At 36.7% G+C, this 25345-nt stretch overlaps 1 protein-coding gene across 3 annotated transcripts in view; it reads right to left on the bottom strand.

Moving 5' to 3' along the window:
- LOC149796975 (protein mono-ADP-ribosyltransferase PARP15-like) overlaps positions 1 to 25345 on the bottom strand; it is a 62779-nt gene that overhangs the window by 27939 nt on the left and 9495 nt on the right. For all 3 annotated transcript variants that reach the window (XM_089961660.1, XM_089961663.1, XM_089961661.1), the window contains exons 2-6: positions 14262 to 14442; positions 13065 to 13141; positions 10029 to 10256; positions 9139 to 9360; positions 5466 to 5511 (exon numbers count right to left, since the gene is read on the bottom strand). In XM_089961660.1, coding sequence (XP_089817786.1) covers positions 5466 to 5511; positions 9139 to 9360; positions 10029 to 10256; positions 13065 to 13141; positions 14262 to 14406 — 718 coding nt within the window. In that variant the 5' untranslated portion in view covers positions 14407 to 14442. The remainder of the gene's footprint in view (positions 1 to 5465; positions 5512 to 9138; positions 9361 to 10028; positions 10257 to 13064; positions 13142 to 14261; positions 14443 to 25345) is intronic.

Below are 25345 nucleotides of genomic sequence, written 5' to 3'. Positions count from 1 at the left end.
AAGTTAAGGGTCACATCCTCGAAGTGTATTTTAATTACCCCAAGTATCTAAATGGTGCGCGCATTGACTACCCACTAGTCCAAGAGGCATTATGTATGCAAGAGGACTGACTAAGAGAGTATCAGGGTGATTCGATGAGTTGGTGTGCAGGGGAACAGGTATGATAACGAAACTGATACCCAGCCTGCGAGTAAATCAGCACTATATTGATCATTACCAAAACATCTCCCTCTACATCAGCATCCGGACACTTCACAACTGTCCACCAAGTTGATATTTCCGCCAAGCCAGCTGATGTCGCTGTACATCCACCTAAACATGAACCTGATATAAAAAGGCAAAGTCATCCTTTGAGAAGAGTCTCTTCAAATTAATGAACAACTCAGTACTGGGGCAGATCATTGATACTCTTCCTCAGCGGCAAGATTGTTATGGTCCACAGTTTGCAGGCAATCCTTTGGCAAAAGCACCTAATATACAGAGGGACGTCGGTTAATGTTCTGAAAATACTGACATATGACTTCTAATATAACCATATAAAAGCGCGATATGGTTGCCAGCAAAACTTTAATAAATGCACACCGACAAATTGATGCTCAGCATCGAAAAGGCCAATGTATATCGGAACATGGACGAAGATTCTAATATGTACAACCCAAGTGATTAACCAAAAGAGCACAAGCTGTGGATCACTGCCAACACAAAAGTCGTTGGGATTTTCAGGGAAGAGTACCTAGTGGTCGCAATCATGGATTTTGTTGACCATAGCCTGAAGGTGTACAACTCCATGATGGAAGATCAGCTTGAAATCCGAAAAGGTACGGGACGTTGCAGGACTATTATGAAACACGACCTGTGGGCTGATTTATATATTGATGTCCTTACCAATCATCAGGAGTTCCATTACTAGATGGTACTCATATGCACAACATGATATTAAAAGTCAGACTGTGCTCTTCAGGCCAAACGGTAAAGTCACTAATGCTGCAGACCTAGCCTATACAGACGTATTGTGAATGGAACCAACATGTCTACTGGTTTTGGGCGGTGATTGTTCTCTTATTGAAACATGATTGCTGTTTAGCTAATCTGATATTGAAGCACACGCTAGTAAAACATGACAGAAGGCAAATTTGACATTGAAATGAACGTGTTTTGCTGTTCTGAAGACGACCGATCAGCCGAAGATGAAACGCCATGAAGCCTCCTATAGAAATATTTAAATTAAAACGGAAATTGAAAGTTGGTTAGAAACTAAAAGAAGCTAAAAATGAAATTCGAAATAAAAGAACTGACGCAATAATATAAATAAAACACCTGTCTCTGACGACTTTCAAGCATGTTTTGTATGGTGCCATTTTATCCACTGACGAGTGGGTTGAAACACACCCCATCCTGTTTAGTCTTCTGGGGTTGCTGCACTTTACTTTCCTCTGACACTTGGCTTGGCATCCTGGTTGCGTTGACATCGTTGTTAGTTCCACCTTGCTGTTGGTTGCCTCCTGAATGTTATTTTTATATCTCTCATGGGTGCTAAATTTAAGTTCCATGTTGGAAGGCATGAGGACTGGCTAGTCTCTGGTGTTTGTCATCGTGTCTTAGGAATTAAGTATAGACTTTGAGGTGTCGTCAGTGCTTACGATTTATACCTTACCTCATTTATGATCATGGTAAGCGTAGGCACTGGACCCCAAGGATTGGTCAAATATACGCTTGAACGCTGTAGCTGAGACGCACCACCCAGTGGTGGCTGAAGCCTTACGAATTGTTCAGCACGAAATACGTTTACACAAACCCAATTTTAGTCGCACAGTCCTAGTCCTGTTTCTAATAATGGTTGGTTTCAAATATAGAAGGGTCTGGTACGTGAGTGAGGAGTCCTTCTAACGATCATTGGAGAATCCCCATATCACGTCTCATGTTAGCTTGCTCAGAGCTCTAAGTTTAGCACAACCACTATCGAAGCAAAGGAAGGAGACAAATTATTGGGTTATAGGAATGGATTACCACAAAGAGCGTGCTTATTATATGCAAAAGACATGTGGATGGATGTATCAGTTTTGAATATTTAACTGTATATTTCTTGTACCGAGCTTTATCATGAAAGTTTAGGGAAAAAATAATGTGATAAAATTCAATGAATAGTTTCGATGTTCAAGAGCTGCAGATTTATTAAATTCTTTCAATACAATTAATTATGTCTTTTTTATGAATTTTAAGTAGTTTTTAAAAGGGCGTGACTTTTGGTTGAAACATATAGAACAAATCCTGACAGAGCATGACATGGCAATCGTCATGAAGAAATAATACAGCTAACAAGTGCATTCAGTCATCAAATGTGGAGTAAGCCTATTGTCTTTCCGCCAAACAGACCGGACCCATCCCCCATGAAATCATGCCCAATGGCATCACGGTGATGTTCGCTAAACCCCAGGGCCAGATTGATGTACTAGCTACCAGGGAATGTTACTGGTATCGTGCCATACTTTTGCCACCATTCGTCGCCGTCTTTTCGCGATAAAGTTATTACAGAATTCCTTGTTTTGTTACAAGTCATTGCCAGTTTTGAATGCGTCCCACCCTGTTCCGTCCTGAAAGGGGTACAACATCTTGTTGAGAAAATTTCTCATATGGTAGTAAATATGAAAGTAAATGACACTTTTCATCAATGCTGGTAGCCCCACTGCTGGCAACAGGTGATCGTGAACGCTGACAAAATAACGGATGGTCACACATGAAACGGCACAATTCATTGGATTTTTCCAGACCTTCATTTCGGAGTCTGCATATCCTGAGCTCCAGTGATCGTACGCCTCTTCCGTTTTGACGTATGGCAGTGTTGGCTCTGACAATGTAAGTTATACTGACTAATGTTCTAGTTGGGTCAGTGGCTCTAGAACAGGAGATACGCATCAACTCAAGTACGCATGTAGCACCTCTAGAGATTTCATACAGACCAGGTTGGTTCAACATTTCGGCTGAGATTAGTGGCAACTGATTTCAAGTGGTCATTAATACTGAGCTAAAATACGTCACCATCTGGATGGGTATTATTGCATACTGTCAGAAAAGTACTGAACGTTCGCTTCATAGAATGACCTTTTACTACAATACGACAACTGGGCTGGGTCAGCAACAGATTCCATGACAAGCCCTACCATGTGCTAAATATCTGCAAGCTAACTGGTTTGTCCAAGCGGCAGGCTGGTAAGGAGACACATGTACCACCTAATACACCTAGACAAGATAGACACAGTAGTGAGTAATATGGATGGGGAAAAACAGTTAAGTCCTGCAAAGATAAGCTTACTGTCTCCTTTGGAAACCCACATTAGTGCAGATTACATGAAGCAGGCATCCATGAGCTCTCGATATGTATTTCAGATGACAAAGATACACCAGTTAATCAAATGAAGTGCTTTTACACCTTTGAAAAAAGTAAGTACTACTGATCGTACACAATGGGTATACCAAGTTGTCCTGGCTACTATGGTGGCGTTGCTGTATCCATGTATGGGTTATAACCCTCATTTATCCTAGTGACTGAAACCTCTCGCCGTGCAATTGTCATTGCTAGCACGATCAGCGCAGGCACTTATGCTGCTCATAGACCGTTTACTTAACGACCAACATAATCATGTTAGTTTGTGGGGTTATGACAATAAACGCGTACGATTTATAAAGTTGGGATTCAACACAAGACTTCAAAATGTTGGTGATTTAACGCTCTTTAATCACAACCACATCATCACCGTCCTGGACACCGGATTTTACTTCATTGCCATTTAAATGAGGAGTGACAACGGAACTTGGGCAACCCTTTTAATCTCTGTACAATGGGTCTTAATGGCACATAATTGCAGTACAGCAATTTGGCCTCACAGGAAAGTTTTTCAAAAGCTGACCAGCAGCAAAAGGTGTAAAACATAGAAGAACGTAATTTACTATGTTGATGATGTTGACGCCATACTAAAGGCCATGTCGTTTAGCACCAGTGTAGCAGGCATTGGAATCGTGTCCCCAGCCTCCATTGCATTGTCCTTCATTTCACTGATATGAGGCATTGTCTGATTTCTTTGGCTGGAAAATTTTATTAGCAGGCAACTCACGGCGAAAGGAAAAAAGGCATGACAAAATATATCCTCCTGGAAACAAACCTTAACATGACCACAGACCATATATCTTAGGACCTGCCTGACAAAGGCATCTCACAGGATGAATTCAAGCTCATCCTTGATGAAGCTGACCAGTGTGTACTCATAAAGAATGATATACTGGCTGTATCACAAAAGGCGGATACTTCTGTTGTGATCGATGAATCTAAAAGCCTACCAATAAGCCGAAGTTAAGAGAAGCTTCTGAAATGGATGATAATCTACGTTTTAGCACCGAAACTTGTTGAAACAATAGTAATGATATTACCGTGGGAACGACATATTTCTGATTCTATGCATATCACCAGTGATCCCCCATAGGATGCATTGTGTGGGGTACGGTTAGGTAAAAGTATAGGTGGGTATTATTTTAAACATCCATTTTCATATGTGCTTTAGAGACCAGTAGCTTTGTGTTTTTTCTATACAGGCTGCTGTACATGTAACACAACCCATGCATTCTTGAATCCTTCACAATTAAGTTCTATTTCCCCAAAGCTCCATATAATTTTCACATTCAAGTGATTCTGATTTGACCTCATTTTTAACTCAAAACAGTACCTTTACCTACCTTTAGAAAAACATTATATAAACATTTCTGTCATTATGTGGCAAGTAGTGTGGTAGGGTTGGAAGATGTTGGGTGGTGCTATTGAACTAAATATAAAAGCATAAGTTGGCTTACTTTAAATATGAACATGATTCGATGATTGGTTATCTTTCGGTAAATCTTTCTGAGGCAATAATCAAGTTCAAATTTGTAGGTTGAACAATTTTAGCTGAAACATGTGTCAGATTATTTCATTACATCCATGTACATATACTATAATGCCACCTTTAATTTCTCATCCACCTCCGTCAAACCAACCTTGAAATGGGGTAGGAGAGCACTGAATAAAGACTTAAAAGTATTGAAAACAAAAATTATTGAGAATATTACAGTAACAAAATTCATCTTCTAGGCTTACTGCTTCCATGATCAATATCAAATAAAACATTTGCACATCACTGAAGGAACTTCAAAGTAAAGGAATATACTCTAAAATAAATAGTATCCTCGCTGTCTTTCCTGTTTGTATACTGCAAATCATAAAATAAAATACGTTTCGAAGATTGGAACAAAAACCTAAATTACTTTCTCTAACATTTCACAAGGAATCATACAGCAAGGTAATGGATATTTAGTTAACCATGAATTTTATTCATTTATTCAAACTGGATATATAGATGTTGTATGCATACAATTTACACAATCTACATGTTGCCAAAAGATTCTAATTTTATTATATCGAAAACATAGCATGGTCTTACCAAAGGCAACACGTGTGGGATTCTTTAAACTGTATACAGCAAAGGCCTGAAAACAGACAATGATTTATTTAATTTAAATAAATAGCTAAAGTCAGGCCGTCAAGAACTAAAGCTTAAAAACTTCAAACTAATTGGACCTGAAACAATACAGAAATAGCCCAGTAGCCTACACATAAAAGTCTAAACTTAATAGTTTAAATTATACACAATTATTTAATAAATACGAAATATGTGTAGAAACTTAATTCACTTGACAATAAAAAAAAACAAATAGTAGGTACAATACAGACTTCATTAGTATGGAGGCTAGCGATTTAGAAAAAATACACCTGTCATGAGAAACTATTCTAAGTCTTATATCATATAATGTCAAAGTATTTATTTATGTGAATATTGATTTTCATAGTTTTGCAAAAATTGACATTGTTGTCACTTCCTAAATTGATGTATTGTTGAGAGGATTCCTAGCGCTCAAAAGAATTATTAATGTTCATTGGTCTGCATCATCACTTATCAAATACTTTTCTTGCTGTGTGGGCAATTGGTGTGCAAATTAAAATTGTCATTTTTCAACAACAAAAACATATCTCTATTGTTTACGTTTACGTCAGAAGTGGACAGGGTAGATAAGGTAGCATTATATCTTTGTTTGGAAATAACATAATACTGACATGATAAAGTTTTATTGTTTTCTTCTACAAATAAAGAATACTGGTTGTAGTTCTGGTTTTGTGGGGATCTTTGTGTAAATATTCTCTCAATGGAGTAAATTGTTTATAAAGTACTAGGTTTATTCAATGCATGTTTATGGTTCTTGGAAATAGTTACATACTTTTTCTCTCGCAAGTTCCTACGCAGTCAAAACAATAGTAATGGTAAACAAGTAATGAGACTCAGTCCCAAAAATGGGATGGCATCTACACAGGAAAGGAAGCTTTGTCTGACTGTTAACGAAGTAAGTTCTGAAAATGAAATGAGTTTTGCACACCCCGCATACTAGGTCATAACCAGATGTTGCGTAGACAAGTCCACATTTAGTTGATTATTCGGAGATTTCTTTTAAATCTCTACCAATAGAAATATTAAAAAAGCTGATCGCAAGACAAACTATGACTATAATTTAGGTAATCAAAGTAGTTTTAAGACCTGATGGTCATCAACTGAATCACCCCATATTTTATGTATGTATAAAAGATACAGTAGTTTACATTTCAGCTTGGTTCTTCTTGTGACGGTTATAAATATTTACCGAAATTACTATTGACAATTATAATCAACTTTTAAATCAAAAAGGTATCAAGAAAACTGGAGGGCACAGACATTTGGATCAATAAAGGTAACTTCTTGCTTTGTAGCAAGATTCAAATTCATGAAAATTGGTACTCAACGAAAAATAGTAACTTCACAGTACATTTATACATTGGACTGGTGTGTTTTCTGCCAGTTTAGTGTTTCAGATTAAAAAGAAATTATTTGCGAACTATTCTGTGATGATCAACGATGGGTACATAAGACATTAACCTCTGTAAGTGCTGAAAATAGTATGTGATATCTGAAGTTATTATTGGTTTTAGACAATACATTTTTTAAGAGTTGACTTTTCCTGAAACATTTTTCTCTTAATCATTTGCAGCTATTTTATCATTGTATCATTTCTTATTAAAATCAGTGACATTGATAAACACTTTAAAACAAAACACTAGATGCCATTTGTTCAGGAAATGATTTCAGTCCCATATTCATAGATACAGATGAATAAATATTGGTGGCATATGTGGGTTAGTTTTGAACAAAAACAAGGATATGATGGGGGTCATTCAGTAACCCATTTAAAGTTGTGTTTAAACAGGGATATGATGGAAGTCGTTTAAATAACCCATTTAAAGTTGTGTTTATACAGTGATATGATGGTCATTCACATAACCTATTTAAAGTTGTAGTTTAAACAGGGATATGATGGAAGTCATTCAAGTAACCCATTTAAAGTTGTGTTTACACTGTATACAGTGATATGATGGAAGTCACGCAAATAACCCATTTAAAGATGTGTTTATACAGGGATATGATGGAAGTCAGTCAAATAACCTACTTAAAGTTGCTGTTTATACAAGCTGCAATGTGCACACTTTTCATACGTTTAGTACTGACAGAAATCTATCAGACTCACTTGAATAAGTATTTTCACAAACTTTCAGAAATATTGGTTTAAGAAATTAGTTTCCAACAAATTTATTAAAATGGGATCTTAAGATGTCACAATTTTATACTATATCCTATTTGGGGATTTTTAAATATGCAAACGGTCGAACATAATGTTGCAAAATAAAATAAACATAGTTTTTGACACAGTGAGTTGGCAACAACAATAGTGATCTTATGTCAGGCATGTTCTGACGTGAGCCATTGCAATAAAAGGTATCATTTATTTCCAAGATTGATTTAGTAGTGTTGCGCATACAGTAGTCTCCCTTTTAAATGGACTGTTGCCAGCGGCCACCTCCTTTGTACCCCAAGAGTCTCACGGCAGGTTTGAGTACAAACGTACTCATCTACGACTCTGACCCATCTAACACAGTCAGCGGCCGGCACAATCATGCAAACACCATTACAAATAACCACAAATCGAGCTTATAGAAATCTGACCATTATTTATAGATTTCATTACGTACACTTGACACCTGATAGAGTATATTTAATAAATAAAAAGAGGTAATTAATCTGATTAACTTTAATGATGTTTGTTCCTCATATTTTAGGTTGTGTTACTTTGATAATTAATGGTTTTGCTCGACTCGTCTCAACATGATATCGGATCTCCAGAAAGTTGAAATGGTACCTTAGGCTTTGTGGTTTAACTGTCAAAGATTATGAAATGTAATTGAAAGGGTGCCTGACTAAAACTAGTTGGTCATGTGACAAGCTCACTTCCTTAATAAACACTGACAATCCTAAGTATTAACTACACATTGCTAAAGAATGAATAAACTGTTGCGAAAAAAAGTACCAAATGTCGTCTGACAATCACCAATTAGAGTACAAAGTGAAAGCAATTCAACAAAATGAAAAGAGGAAGAGTCCTCTGATCACGATAGAGACATGTTATGCCAGAAAGATTCAAATAAACTTTGTCAATATGCATTTTACTGTAGTGGGTGAACGGAAACGATGAACAGTGACAGTTACAGCCAAAATTATACGTCCTGACTTTACAGATACTGTGGTTTTTCAGCATTGTTGATTATTATGTATAATTATCTCTAATAATATTTACATATGTTTTATCTAATTGATTCAATAACGTGCCTTTTTAAAAATAATAATCAACATTTAGATTTAAAAATAGTTAGACCTTTCATGCTTTATATTCAGCTATTACTACATCTGTATGATCCCTTCTAGCAATGTCCATTTCCTAATGAGGAAGGGGGAATGCTATATATGAAAAAGTATAGTCAGTTCGAAAACAGTATTTTCACTGCTTAGATCATGAACATCTGACTAGTCTCAATAGTGGCAATTTGCGTCAATATCAAAGCAGCGTGCCATTATCAGTTAAAAGTTGTGCAAGGTTCTATGCAACTCAAAGTGATAGTGTGAAGTTAAAGAATAGGAATAAAAACAAACGATACTGACGCTACAGCTTTTCAAGTGATGCCTAAATAGCATGCCTTACCTCGTTTGTTTTTGAATCTTGAGCAGAGAGAACAACCCTGATATCCGTGAGCGAAGACGAACTGTATTTCACGGAGAATCTCTTGAAGCATGCCAGAAGTGTTTGTACTACTTCATCTTTTGGAAATGCCAGGAAGCCTGTACCCAGTGCTGGAAATGCTATTGATGAAAGACCTGCCTTGTGAGCCTCTCGTAGACATTTCCTTACAGAACTCTCAAAGATCTATATTATTTCAAAAACAACTTAACGACAAATAAAACATTAAAACGTGTTTCATATGCCTACCTGTACGATTAAATAGTATTTCATTGATATTTATTGTAATGTAACTGAACTATATTGAGAAACAGTTAGGATACAAATACCTACCGAAACTAAGAATCTTTTTTCGAACACAAATTATGTACGTCTCATTTGATGTAAAGACAAAACATTACTGATGGACAGAGTAAATGAATATTTCTTTTATATCCCTTAGATATTGATGGTGGAACATAAAAGAATATTCGATGGTTTAAACATTTTCTAAATTCACTTAAATTGTTTAAAACGTTGGAAACAAATGTATTGTTCCTTTTTAAAGAAACATTGAGTAGTATGAGCATATTTGCTTCATATTTTTATAATATTCTGGGCATATAGCATATATTTTACATTCTAGAAATAATATTGAGTGTTTGGCTGAATTCCATGAGATTTTTCCATCCATTTCAAAGGTCAACATTTTCCTCCACATAAGTAAATTCGGATTATACAAAAAGAAAATCATGAACAAAACCCATTTCACTGGCAGAGAGAAGTGTAACATTTTCATGTTGTATGTTGTAAACAGAATATGTAATTTTAGACTTTGTTACAAACACTATGCTCTCATACAATTAAAAATATACCATTGCTGCATTTCCGGACCTCCATTTTTTGAGACATACATGGTATACATGTTTGCTGTCAAGCGCGCCCCCACTGGTAATTGCAACATTTCCAGCACATATGCCACCTGGATATTTAGCATTACATTCCTGCTGCAGATCAGCCCCACCTCTCTGTAACAAAATCCTAGATACTGTCCCCTGTGTAAGGTCAAGCGTCTGGCTGGTGCTGTTGACTATCACATCCACCTGAAGAGAAGACGAACAGGTGCCAAAGATTAACATAAATTGCTTTTTGAAAAATATATATAGCGAGAGTATGTATTTGTTTCTGGAGTTATTGCTATGTATATTTCAAAATCTGTCCACAAATAGCAAAGCATTGGAAGTGTAAAATATAGTTTCGGGAGGTGTGGAACTAATTTTAACTATGATGCACTTTCTTGTCACTAGTGTATTGCTTTATTTTGCCGGGTCCTAATCCCCAATCCAAGCTAAATATTCCGTCTTTCAATTAGTGTTTGAGCACCAGAATTGGAAAGAACATGATCCAGACTTATTCTTTGGTCATTAACAGCGGACGGTTATACGGATTATCTTCCTTTTTTGACTCGGACCGAGACTACGAGTCATTATAATGAGGAGGAAGCTCTTGTACTAAATATTGAACGTAAACGGAAATGAAGCGGGTGTAACACCACCACAATGAGGCTCTCATAACATCATTCAAAAAAGGGTGATTCAAATAGGTGTAAGATGTAGGAACGAACCTAACCTCGTAGACTTGAAATCTCGTAAAAGAAAGAGCCCTCTCGTTGATGGGCTGATAAGATCTGTTGATATGAGAACAGTATAGCTACAAAACAGTGGACACCGAAATATCAAAGGAAACCTTAAGAATAGAAAGAGACGCTTCCGATCCTACCTTCTAACTTAACTGGAAGCTAATCAAAACTTTTGGATTTAACTTGGCATAGGAGTCAATCTTGATTATACCCAGCACAGACACAACTGCGACTCGGGATCTCAATAAGATGTGGAGCTGCTAAACGTTGTTACGTTTTAGTCCGAAACCAAGGTGGACAAAGAAGAGAAACCGAACCATACCACACAACCACAAATAACTCCTTTCTATTGACAAGACAGGAGACTTACTCTTTTTCCTTGCTGACGGAAGGAGAGCAGGAAAACAGTATTGACAGTAGGGTTCTCAAAGGAAGCCTCACTCAGAGATTCATAAAAGGGTTTCGACAACGCCCAAAGAACACAAGAAAGATTCCTTATATGCATTTTATGTGAGACACCATTCTATGAAGATTAAATTATCTTATGAGATCAAAACGCGGATATCTACCAATGATATAACCTCTAGAGAACTTGAAAGTGTTGCAAAGAGCTCCTCTATTGGCTCTCAACAGTTAACACCGAACAATCGTTTTCCTCAGAAAGGAAGAGACGAAAACCTGCAACTGCATTTAATCGAAAGACAAATAGGATTAACGCGTGGCGTATTTCAGAAGACTTTCATTTCTGCATGCAGGTACGAATATGGAATGTGGATGCCAATCCAGTTCCCATCCCTAAGCAAGTGAGTACAACCTGATTCCTTATCCCCATAAGGAGCAGGCACTGACCTGACCCATGTCCCCAGACTGGTAATCAAAACTCATTGACCGGCGGGTGACCGGTAATTGGTCAAAAACTGGTTCAGTGACGTAGATCTCACAGAAAAACCGATTTTAGATTTATCGGAACATGATCGCTTCTCTTCCCTCTCAGGAAGTCGCCATTCACATATATCTGTCACCGGTACACCGACACTGAGAAAGCTCTGCTGCTCCCTAACCGGAGGGCGTATCTCCTCGTGAGCTTTTTCCCTTACTTGGGAGAGGGGGGCAAAGAGCGATGCCACACCAAAACGGACAGCCTGGTAAAAACGGCAGAGATCCTTACTCCTTAGTTTGTTCCCAAATACTAAATTCACTGAATGTTCCAATCCCACAAAAGTATCTGAATTATCCAAAACATATGAAAATTAAGACTATTCTGGGAATGACATTTTTCATCCAGTTATAAGGAGGAGGAAGAGGGACCAGTCCAAGAAAAAGGAGAAAATATTTCGCATGTTGGCTATTGGTAAGAAGTCAGTCGGATCATGTGTGTTTTCAATTCGTCTTTCCAATACTAGATGGGGGAGGTAAAATTTATCTGTGACTATTGACTAGGAGTCCATAAAAAGCCAAGAAATGCAATACTAGCAGGTAATGTACTGCATATATTAAACTGCAAAAGTGGATAAAAAAGCGAGAATAAGGGAAAACGTATTTGCAAAAATTATGCAACGACGCTCAGTTGCTTTCTGCAGCAAAATATCTTTATGTATGTATATAACATATCCAGTAAAAGAACTTAAGGCAAGCATCAGCAATTTCCTCAAAGGTACGATAAGTGATTTTTAAAGCTCTTAAGAAGTAAATTAACGAATAAATGTAGGTCACTGGCCTGAGGAATCAAATTTTGCAAGTGACCTAGCCGTTCTTGATTAGGACCAGCTCGGTGATGGATGTATATATCAATTTTTCTGATTTTGTCTTTTCTTCTTACTATATTAACTTCATTTAAATAAGTATTCTGTGTTGATCTGTTTTGATTAGTGTAAACTTGACAAAAAATTGTACAATTGGAGACGGTACTAATGATAAGTACTTTTTTAAAACAATGTCCCTATGACTTTTGCAAATTTCAAAATTAGTTTGGAGTTTGATGCAATGCACGTCCATTCTTTAATAAGTGCAGGTTGAACTTTGTGACCAAAATTAGATCCCATTGAGGTAATGATAAATAAACAAAATAGTTGACTTGATATGAAATGACATGAAGTGTTACCTTCTCTTTCTCAAGTTCTCCAATTTTGACTTGATATGAAATGACATGAAGTGTTACCTTCTCTTTCTCAAGTTCTCCAATTTTGACTTGATATGAAATGACGTGAAGTGTTACCTTCTCTTTCTCAAGTTCCCCAATTTTGACTTGATATGAAATGAAATGAAGAGTTACCTTCTCTTTCTCAAGTTCTCCAATTTTGACTTGTACCGCCACTCTGCCAAATGTTTTTGTGTAGGGCAAGTCTCTACCTAAAATAATTTAATTTTTTTTAAATGTCAACATGGAATGCGTGCATAGACAAAAAGTTAATTGAAACTTCAACCTGCAAATGTCATTTAATAATCAGTATATATAATTAATTTAATATAAATATACGGTAAAAGTTAATCGGTGCTTTTAGTATGAAATAGTATCAATTTATCAAACAAGCATGGTTTATCCACAAGTTTTAAAGTGAAGAAATAAAAGAATGCTTCCATCTTGAATGACCACTATGGAATAGGACATTTTTGGACATTTCGCAATAGCATAGCATGTGCACATATACCGGCATGCAGATACTCAAAATACGGATATACACACAAAAATACAGGTATACCGACATTTAACATACATATCACATTTCAGGTCCAGGTGATGGAAGACATTCGGACCTAACTGTTTCCTATGACCTCCCAAAGAAATAGGAGTTGAGTGCTTTTAAAATGGCATTCCAAGGCAGTCGATCAGGTCAAGCCTGTGCAATCATCGAGGATTTCGATAAAAATAGTTATCATATATTTTAATCGCGTTAAACATAAGCTTGATGTTGCAAGAGAGAGTAATATTTTTAAACGTTGGACATTATATTTATAATGCTACCGAATGAAACACATTTTATTCTATCCCGATCATTTTTTCTTGTCCATGGGATATACTAAGGTCTGTATGTTACTTAGTAAACTACTGAAATAATAAATCTAAGTCTTTATTCTACCTCTACTCACAATGTTTCAAGGAATACCAACACCTTATTCACGATAGTATCATGGACCCTGAGAGCGATTGGATTTGATTTACATTGATGCGGCTGCGTCTTCTTTCTCTTATTAAGTACTAAGCAATGAAATTTCCTACACAATTTTAGCAATCAAATGGAAAAGCCAACTAAAGTATTCCAGACTTTTGAAAGTTTTAAGCGATTTACAACCTGCCTTTTCTTGTGGAAAACTGATGTGACGTCAATAATTGTATCGTACTTAAAAAAAAGGTTATTCATTAACATACCCCTTTTCTTCATATATCTGATAATAATAGTGTATGATTTTCAATCTTAAAATTTTTTATTAACTTTTAATGATAGAAATTAGCTATATTTATTTACTTTACCTAAATCAATGTCTTCTTTCTCATATTTTGTTTCTGCCGCTGAAAAATCATCCACCACATTACCAAGATCAGACGATTTGGCGGTCAAATCATCGTCAGAGTCAGCAGAAGATTCAGCAACAAAATCATCCTCAGAATCAGACATATTGGCAGATCTTGAAGTAAGGAACTACTTTAGCTGCTGAAAGAAAGCAAGAACAACTCGTTTACTTTGGTATAATATTATATTTAAATCTGCTACAAAGCCAACACCTGACTCCGATATTATATGATTCCGATGCTTAAAATTAGACCTATCTCAAAACTGTGCTTCTTCATTGGTCATTTCCTTGATGTCAGCAATTCAAATGTCAGAGTTTTAAATTTAGCCAACTAAATAACAGAGATCTTACATCAGCCAATCAGATGTTAAGAGTTTTTGTTTGAATCTAAGTTTATAAATAATCATAGTTTTAAAATCTAGAGGCTTTTTAGGAATCCATTTTCAAAGATACATACTTTTCAAAGTCTCTTGCATATATTTAATTTTCTCACATTTCAACACTTTCGAACAATGATATTATCATTTATGAATTCATCACTGTTCCATTAACCAAAGTCATCATGCAAATAACGTCATCATCACACTATATTTTAGTCAGCTTTGATTTTCAAGCAACATCAGCTTTCCCTCTTAAACACGACTTCTGAACTATAAATTTTTAAACTTTCTTTTTTTTACACAGCCTAATGGCTGAACCTGTGAACACTCAGGAGACAATATCATTAGATTTTGGTCAAACTTGGTGCGCAAGCTTGTAACATCATCTTGATGAAGAGTTTCTATTATGAGCTAGAACCGTTTATATTAATGAGAATCTTGGCTGATCATATGGTGGCAATCAAATTCGCAACTGTCTGGTCACTAATCAATGCCTTGAGAGCTGAGCCACTATAGTTCCCTTGGGTTAGGATCTTGACGTTGGTCAAGTTAAAATTCCATAGGTGGGATCCCATAGAGGTTATAAAAACAGGGGAAACAATGTTGACTGCATAGATTGATCCCCCTGTAGTGCTGAGTAACTGTATTATGTAAGAACTGATCAGTATACGTATCTCTGGTATCCTAGTTCCAAGGGGAAGAGAGACATCAATCGACGAATAAATAATTTGTGTTATAGCAGCATATGGTCTCCAAACCACACATAGGCGGCTCCTCCCTCCCCTCCCCACCCCCTTCACCTCTGCCACTGCCTATTTTTATGCTCTCCAGAAGAGTAGGAAATGGGGTAGAGCCATGTTTCTTGTGACATTCAAGCTTTTATTGTTGTTTGCTTATTTTGTTCTGTTTTTTTTGTGTTATTGTTGTTTTGATGGGGCGGTTGGGATATTTTTGTTTTGAGGGGCGGTTGGGGTATTTTTGATTTGATGGGGCGTTTGGGTTATTGTTGTTTTGATGGGGTGGTTGGGGTATTGTTGTTTTGATGGGGCGGTTGGGGTATTGTTGTTTTGATGGGGCGGTTGGGGTATTTTTGTTTTGAGTGGCATATAGTGTCCTCCCTATGAGACCTTATTATAACTTTTAAGTTAAGTGAAACTGAGAACTAAATTGTATGCTTACTAGCAGGGGTGAAAATATTTGTTGAAATATATACGTCTGGTTGATGAATGGAAACATTAATCTGTGCGGGGTAATGGGAAAGGAGGGGGCATTTAACTCATAGTTTATAGTTCTTCAGTTTTTTCAATCTTATTTAGTAACGTGTTGGTACATTAGTGACTGGACTCAAACGAAATGTGGCCTTGGAAGATAAATAAGGCTATACGCTATACACGACGAAAGTTTGGAACTGTTGATTACATCTGAAGCCTGTTTAAAGATTTGCACGCCTATACAGGGATTACTTGAGATGAAAATAAATAGCAGTAACGTCTCGATCACGGTGCAGACTGTCGAAATATCAGTAAGTATGCATATAGCATTTATATTATACTCTCTATCTCTCTCTCTCATATTTTATACTTTCTTTTACACGTTACATTCTACCATGTGTGGTCAGTAGATGAGTGGCTAAATGGTCATTCCTAACGCCGAGTGGTCAGAAGATGAGCTGGTGATGGTCGCTCCTAATGCCCGTTGAATAGTAAGACTGTAGTCTAAAGTTTTAACATTATGTTACCCGTTAGAAGTTACAGACTCCCGCACATATTCAACCTACGACTTAATGTTTATCCTGTAATATGTTGTGGGGTACCATTATAGATCAACTAAGTCTAAAACTGGTATACTTTCGACGGAATATATGTCCATTAGACAGCCATAATGTGAACAATTTCAACTTATGATTCCCCATCTTGAATCCCTACTACGGCATTATGTGTAACCTATAAACATTTTTAACATAACATTTCCCCTTTTCCCAGAATACCACAAAACTGACATTACATTTCCCAGCTCCCCCGAATCCCACAAATATGAAGGCTTATTCCCAGTGTCCCTCAAGATCTGACAAAAAAAATATCGGCCTAATATTAAATTCCTCAGAATCAGCATACCCTATTTAACATGGGATTCGACCTTATACCTAAGAATCAGAATACCCTTTTTAACATGGGATTCGACCTTATACCTAAGAATCAGCATACCCTTTTTAACATAGGATTCGACCTTATACCTCAGAATCAGCATACCCTTTTTAACATGGGATTCGACCTTATACCTAAGAATCTGCATACCCTTTTTAACATGGGTTTCGACCTTATATCTCAGAATGGCCTACTCGGCTACTGTTATTTTATAAGTCAAACACACGAAAGCAGATCTGGTAATGTACTTGATGTAGGAAGACAACAACAACTTGCAGTTCACAGCTTAGCATGCATTTAAACAGGGAAACAAGCCAGGGGATCGTGTGTTTATCAAAGAATTAAATACCGAAGATTTGGCAGGCAAGAAGACAAATTGCTGCTATTTGTACCATAACAGATGAACCGACTTCCAGGAGATACTGAATGAACGTTTAGTACCACAAACCGAACATCCATCATGCACTAAGACAACCAGTAAAAGTATAAATAGATACAGAGGCAAGCAACCGACACAAATAAAAAGATTGATTACCGGATGAGAGAAGCAGTAAATATAATTAACACGAAAGCATTCAACTCTCATTTGTAGTGAAAATATTGTTACTACACAAAGAATAAATAATCAGGGCTTTTGTAAATAATACAGAAGTTGTAAATTCCAAAATAGTATCATGGAATATGATGTTGAAATATACATTTTAAAAAAATGATGAGATTTTAAAGAAACAGCAAAAGAACAGATATGTATAGCAAGAGCAGTTCAAAGGTGTTGAAAGAAAAGCACTAAGTTTACAAAATGGTAGGCGAAGTCTTCTAAAGGCAAATTTGAGCTAGAAACATACCCTTTTGGACGATATTTAACGCTGAGCCCAAGCCCTGCCTAATGCTATATTTGTTAAGTAGCAGTAAAAGCTACTCATAACATAATTTGAAAAAACTATGTAAATGGTTTAAATATAAAACTTATGGTCACTGTTATTTATTGCTGTTCAGAAGATCATCATTGGATCATAAAAACAAATGCCTAGGTTTCTTAAGCAAAACTGAGAAAAATTCACAGTTAGGTAAAGAAATATTAATAAATTCCATGTATTACGCTAAGTCAGCAGAGATTTACGAAGTACAGATCAAACTTTCCAGAGTAATTTTAATCAATTTATGCATAAGATCGATTTTATTAGATTAAAAATAAATAAATATTCAGGTTTATGTATTACTGTACCCCCAACGCAGATATTACCACCGAAATCAATGTATAAGATTTTTATTTTCCTCATATAGTCATGGTATACAAGATTAGAATATATGTATCTGGTGGTGCGAAGCTATAGTTTAAATATTGTTAACTATCTAAATGAGGGAAATTCGTTCCGTCTCAAGGCTTCAGTTCACCACTATACATGTCTTTATATGTAAGGTCAAAACGGAGTGCAAAAGGATAAGAATAGCAAAGTTTATATGATCACATGTCTTCCAAATCCTGATAATTTGAAAACTCGATCTTATTGCTAAAAACATATCCATGAATTACAGTTGCAGGGAATATTGAAGAAATTAAAACATTTATTAGTATTTCTATATCGTTTAAGGCAATGGCTTTGGGAAATTCAGTACCCAAGATGTGTTTGGGAAATTCATTTGTGTTGATTAAGTTCCTCATCCGATATATTTTGAAGGAAAACACCAAGACAAATGTCAAAGTTATTTATAATATGTACCAAAATATTTCTCTTTGGCGCACATTGCTTTTTACAGCAAATAAATACATGGATTATTAGATTGTGTAAGAATAACTGGAGATTTGTATGCTAGTAATCGGAACCGTTATCGGAATGTTTCCAAGGGATTCAATTAACGTTAACTCACTGGTTGTTTTCGGACTTCGTCGGGGTTTTATAGATGTGTGAATATTTTTAATCTTTTGTCTTACGTGTCAGTAAATCGCCCATTTTCATTCTTAAGAGAAGCATCTTTTATGGTTTCTTTCCACTGTATTTTTCTGTAAATATTTAGTCTCTAAGAAATATTTCACTAAATTCATGAATATTATATAATATCTGTGCTAAATACTTAATATATGTTTACTTATTCTTATTAAATTTCTATCTGCAAATTGATATGATGATTATGAGAGCTTCTATTCTCATTCACACTGATTAAAGAAATACAATGCACACTTATGGTGAAACGTGGAAGTAGAATCCTAAAAACACAACATGGATAGCTACCTAAACACGGATTGAGCAGCCATTCTTTGACCGGCAAGTATAATGAAACGAGTGGGGGGTATAAACTAAGCTAATTGACAAACCAACAAGAGCTAATTCAAACATTCAAATCTTTTTACAGTTTATCTAAACCATTATTATGATGTAATTAACATTGATACGGACCATATGCGTGTTTTTATCCTCCATGTCTCCCTTTCCCTTTCCGTTGGACGTTTTGTCAATAACGATATCCTTAGGTCAAGAGAAGCAGATAAATCAGCCCCACACCTGTAATGTCAATGACAGGCGATTTCGGGAATGATATCGCCTATTCATTACAACCTGCTAAAACTTTGCAAACAATTTTTCCTGCCCGCATCGGTGTACATTTTATAAACTTACTGGTACTTCTGGAGGCTGTTGAGTTATCGTGGGCTGAAGGGTTCTTTGGCAATGTGGGCATAATATTTCCGGATCAAATCCTATATCTGGCTATTTGTAAATCCTCGTGGAATAGCACAACCCTTTTGTTATGTGGCCATTTTGAATTTCACTCTAGATATGGATATTACCAAATATCGGTACATCTCTAAAATGTACGCAGGTGTGTTCCGGAAAGTTTTCAATGCAGCGAAGCTGCACATTTTAATAAACAGGTGACATCGGACCCACAATTGTCCATCAGTATTTTCACCTGTAGCTTGCCACAATAAGGGAGGGAGGGATGGTAAGAGAATGATACACTGCAGCTACGGATCAATGGATAAGATGCAGCCTCTGATATTTTCATTAAGTACAAGAACCAGTCGGAAGCAGTAAAGAAATTGAGAACAATGGTGTTAGCAAGAGCCCGAAAAGAATTAAGACACATGAAAACGACGTAAGCAACTTGAGAAAAAAGACCAAGACAAATAATACACAGCTACAGCTCTTTGAGAAAACGGTAGAAAAAATTGGAGGACAGCAGGAACAACTAACTCCAAGGAAAGAAACGAAGGAAGATTTAAAATTCATGCTACGCGAAATCGGAAGAGAACTATAAAGAAGAAGCTGTAACAAGATAACCGGGTGGGATATCTCGGATTAACAACAGAACACGTTTTGACGACAGATATATGGTTTAATGTGGCGATTTATATGAGTAGTGGATTATGAAGATGTGTGCGTATTTATGATCCAAATATTGGATCTATTTAACAAAAAAACGCACACTTTCAAAGATGGAAAAAATATACAAATAAATTTAGTTCAGTAACCCTAAAACACAGGATAAATGATTTCACAAATGATTCAATAATGGAAAGATGAATATAGTTCACTCAAATAGTAAACAATGTAGGTGTTTACACATAGTAAAAAAAATGTATTCGCTCAGGTAGCGAAATTATGTCACTAAACAAGAACGGATATACAATCTATCCTTCCAGTCCTGAATAATACACTGGGTCTTACTAACCCAAAATTAGCATACAGCTAAAAATACATGTGTGGAGATGCACTCCGTCACCCGTGCACCATATCCGCTCCACAGCTCCTCTGAATCAATTTCACAACCAATATAGACTCCGGACCCTCGGAATACTATGATCACTTGAAACATTAGACCCTCCGAACACTTGAAATATTAGACCCTCCGGACCCCCTGGTCCTTTGACGGCTCTACAGCTGGGTCACCTTAGTCCCTCTGGACACTCCGGACGCTAGACATTAGACGCTCCGGCACCTTAAACGCTCCGGACACACGGACGTTTCTACACTCTGACAACACCGGACACCCCGGATATTCCTACCATCAAAACACACAGCTGAAAATATACCCGATACAGTGTACTACACTTGATACAGACATAACGTAAGGACGTTATACATGGTAAGTTAAAAAGATTATATTATAATGGCAATTACAAAACAGAGGTTCAATAGTAAACCTAACCCTGCTTGATAAGACAATAGTAAACAATTCTTTTTAAAAAAAATGTAGCTTTACATTACCAATATAAGTCCTGCACTACGTCGCAACAAGGTATGTAAAGAAAACTATAACAAACATGTAAAGGCAAATATGGTAATACACTAGTTATCACTTAAAACCCAAAACATTACCTACCCCTACAGCTGGAGTTGTGCGAATCCTTTTAGCAGGCCGCTTGCTGACAAAACCATTAGTATTGTAAAGGTCCTTTACATGTAGTAACGTATTTATACCTTTAGGATTTTCGTTATTCTTTATTAAAGGCACCTTGCACGTGTGGCACAGGACGAATCGTACTCACGATTTCGAAATACAATAGACCCTGATATAATCACCCTCGGGCATCGTTGTACAGCGAAAAGAAACGAAACCCGAGTACACGTATTTAATTAACAACCTTTACACCATTCCGTGACAGAAGCCATTAATCAGCTACATATCTCTGAAAGAAAATGCAAGATGCCAAAAAGGCAACAGTAAAAATGACAATCGAGTCACTTCATCATGATGTAGCTGGGTGATCACCAGGAAATATCAATTATTTTCTAAGATAAGTCGTACAACAGGTCTGGGCCGAAATGGATTATGAAAGAGTGACACTAGAAGTTTCCACTGGCTAGGGAAGTAAGGAAGAGCTTGACCAAAAATATACAAGATGATGTTGCGATACATGGACGGTAGTTGCAATAGGATGCAATGCTTTGCCAACAACAGAAATGATGGAAAAAACAAATACAAATGGTACCATCCTAGAGGATACACCGAATGTGAACTTGCCGGAATCCACACAATGCATTGAGAATACAAGTAACGTGGAAATAAAGGCTGAAGGCTTCGTGGCATCTGCATATCTAAAAACTGGTATGTTGGAGAGATAGTTGACATTGATGATGATGACAGAGAATACAAAGTAAACTTCATGGAGATATCTAAAAACATGACCAAATGACACACAATAAAAGCCCAAATCTGGATTGAGATGAAAGGTATTGTAACTGATTGGGTGGGTTATGGGATAACATTTGTAAATGTAATAATAAATTGCAAGAATTATCAAAGTCAGGACCTTTTTATTTTCACTATGAAATTCTGATAACATACTTAATGCAAGAAATATAATTAAAACATGAATGCATGAGTTTGATTACGTGTAGAATATGCAAAACACAAATGCTATAATATGCTGGCCTTCATAACCTTATGTAATAATTCAGCGAGAAATGGACGACCCATGGAGTAAGTATTTTGAAAGTTAACCCTAAATTCTTAGTGTGGCGGCAGATAGCTGCTTTTTTGTGTGGCATATATTAATCTTGAATCAATAGCAGTGAAAAGAATTTGTTTGAATTGAATTGATTCCTTTTGTTGTACTATATATATATATATATGTAATTCCAGTCTATTTTTGAGAAAAAAGAAATTACAATTTGTAGAGTTGTCTTAATTTTATAAGTATCTGTGAGCTTTCTAATGTCATCCAATAAAATTGTAATTAGAACTACCTCAATTCAGTGTTCTTTTTATTTGGTGGAGAGATGTTAATAGAGGCGCTAATGTTGACAGTTATCTGTCGAATTTCGAATTTCACCCCTATTTATACTGTTTGGAAAGTAGTCATGTGACGTAAAATAAACCAATCGTTGCTTGTCCGGGACGCCGAACAGGTTGATGGTGCCGAACAGATACTATACAACCAGCGACACAAACTGAGGTTAATATACAATTTAACTATCACCACTTGTCCGTTTACACTCTGTCATTAGTAAATATGTAGACATTACGTATAATGTCGTGTCCGTCAAACGTCAACGTTCTTGAAATCGTAACCAAGACAGATAAGTTTGGGTGAAGAGTACACAACTACCGATGAACTTTGAAAACATTGAAAATATATTGACCAGCATAGAAATGAAGAATAAACCATAAAATATTCAAAACATACTTATTCTTGTATAAAAGAAGCCAGCATTTACAATCAACAAATGAAATTTAATCAAAAAATGTGAACTTGGCAAATTTACTGTGTGGAACCGGTCATGTGATATAGTGTCTGCCATCTTGCCTGCAGACGTATTTTCGTGATGTCAGCTGTTGGAGTCACGAGCTTAGAGCTATTCAAATGATGATTTGGGTGGGAATTTAAGTGTGATAAACATATTTCTGGGTGTGACAAATTCAGATAAAATAGGCTTTCATACGATTTTGTATTTAACGATGTGCGAGGTTGAATTCGATAACACATGTTACCACATGACCGGCAATCACACTTGGCATACAACATGAACGGATTAATAAAGATATCAAGGTAAGTCACGATCTATACAATTCTAATACATTTGAATGTTTACATACATTGTTTCAGCAGTTTATATATTCACTGACATGAACAACATGTTAAATTTATGACACAGAAAAACCACCATTCTCATCCATCATATTACATCCTTAGAGCCCCCAGGTCTATTACACCACTGTGCCCCAAGACCACCACCCCACTTAAATAAAATTGATAGACTTGAAACAAAAAGGAAAACCACAATTTCAGTTAGACTAACAGTTTTAATAGTTAATATAGTTTAAATAATACGCAAGGGAACTGTTTTTATCTTACTCAATATGTCATCAGTGGATTTATCTCTTCTGGACATTGACCACTCAACCATCGCTACGAATTCTTCATGTGACTTTGATTTGCAACTATGTATGACCAATTGACGCAGCCATTCATAGTTATAATACCTGGCTTTTCTTGAGACCATCTCACTCCCATATGCTGGTTCAGCTGTTCCTGGAAGGGCCAGCAAGTTGTATTTGTCTAGGAGGTAACTCCTCTCCAAGGCTGGATTCATCCTTGTCTCTAATGTCATGGCTGCATATTCCCATATCAACAGCTTCTGGTCAGGCGTCGTTTTGGTCCATCCCTCCGGTGGCCAGTGAACCACAGTAGACCCTTCCGTAAACGTGAACTGAAGCTCTTTCTTCCAGTCCCGGCGAGCAAAGACCACAAGAGGCATGCGAACCATTTTCAAAAACATGAACATTCTTTCCCTGATTATCGAGCACATCTTTGATGTATCACCAGCTGCGCTCTCAGTAGGGGGTGGAGAAGAGTTCTTCATAGACAAATATACGGCTTCAGGAGTTTCATCCGCTATGTGGGTGTTTTCATCATTGTAGATCTTGTCGTTGGCGGATTTAGATTCACTTTCTTTTTTTGGCTTGGTTGGTAAACTGACCGAAGGTTCCTCAACTGCATGACATAGGGTAAATGTGTCTGAAGCATTGCTGATATGTATAATGGCATCTTTATTAATTCCTATTATTTTGGCCAACTTGAGTTTTAATTCTCTTTCAGGGTTTTCTACATTTGTCATCACAGAAGGTGGGATCATTTAAGCGGTGTGTGCTCTAGCTTTTTCTCTCCGGAGGATAGTATCCAACAACCTTGCACTGGTGTCCTCTCGTTCTATGTCACACCTGTACCACAACGTACCATTCGTGGATACGACATGTATCGTAACTCCATCTTCCGTCATGTGAAAGGATTGCACTTCCAGTTACCCATGGATTTCCGGTCGGGTGAGCGAGTATGACATACATCGGGATCGCTTCAACTGCGGCTCGTCAATTTCTTCACCATAGTCAGGAACAAACCTGGATTCTGACATTGGCGTGTCGTGTCTTTATTTCATACCTGAGTGCATGTTTGATTTTGACGTTTGCCCTATCATGACGTCCCAACCAGACTCCCACTCCGTATGTCCATTTGTTGGTTTCTTAATACTTTCCAGCCAGCTCAACACTGCTGCTCTTGTACGAATTGCTATAGTCGACTCCCATGCGTTGGGGCTAACGATTCTTTTTATAATTTTCTGGTAATTTTCTGGCTGTATGGACAGACAAGACCCATTGCTCTCGCTAAAAACAAATCAGGATGTAGTGTCTTCAGAATGGAACCATGTCGTCTTTCAACATGGTTCTTCAATTCCGTCATTCTCCTATACGTTGATTCTTCACGGGTAAACCAAAGGCAAATTAATCTCATGCAGTGGTGAGGACTGGCCATTAGATGGTTCTTCAGGTTCAGGTTGTTTCCAAATGTTTCTGGACAGATCCAGCACATTAGTCTTGATGTGGAGGCAGCCATTCTGTAACCAAATAATGAGTATTTAATTTTTTTAAAGTTTTCATTAACATGAGGCATTTATAATCATCACCTGTACAAAATCAGTAAGTTAACAAATTAATAGCTATATCCCGTGCAAGGTGGCGGGGTCATCCTTTATCCTTTACTAATTTGTGGTTCGAAGGTCCTGGACAATTGGGAGCTTGAA

The sequence above is a fragment of the Sinohyriopsis cumingii genome, chromosome 6 (genome assembly GCF_028554795.1).
Source record: "Sinohyriopsis cumingii isolate HCF-2022 chromosome 6, ASM2855479v2, whole genome shotgun sequence".
Classification (NCBI taxonomy): domain Eukaryota; kingdom Metazoa; phylum Mollusca; class Bivalvia; order Unionida; family Unionidae; genus Sinohyriopsis; species Sinohyriopsis cumingii.
This window is presented reverse-complemented; position numbering and strand designations above follow the sequence as displayed.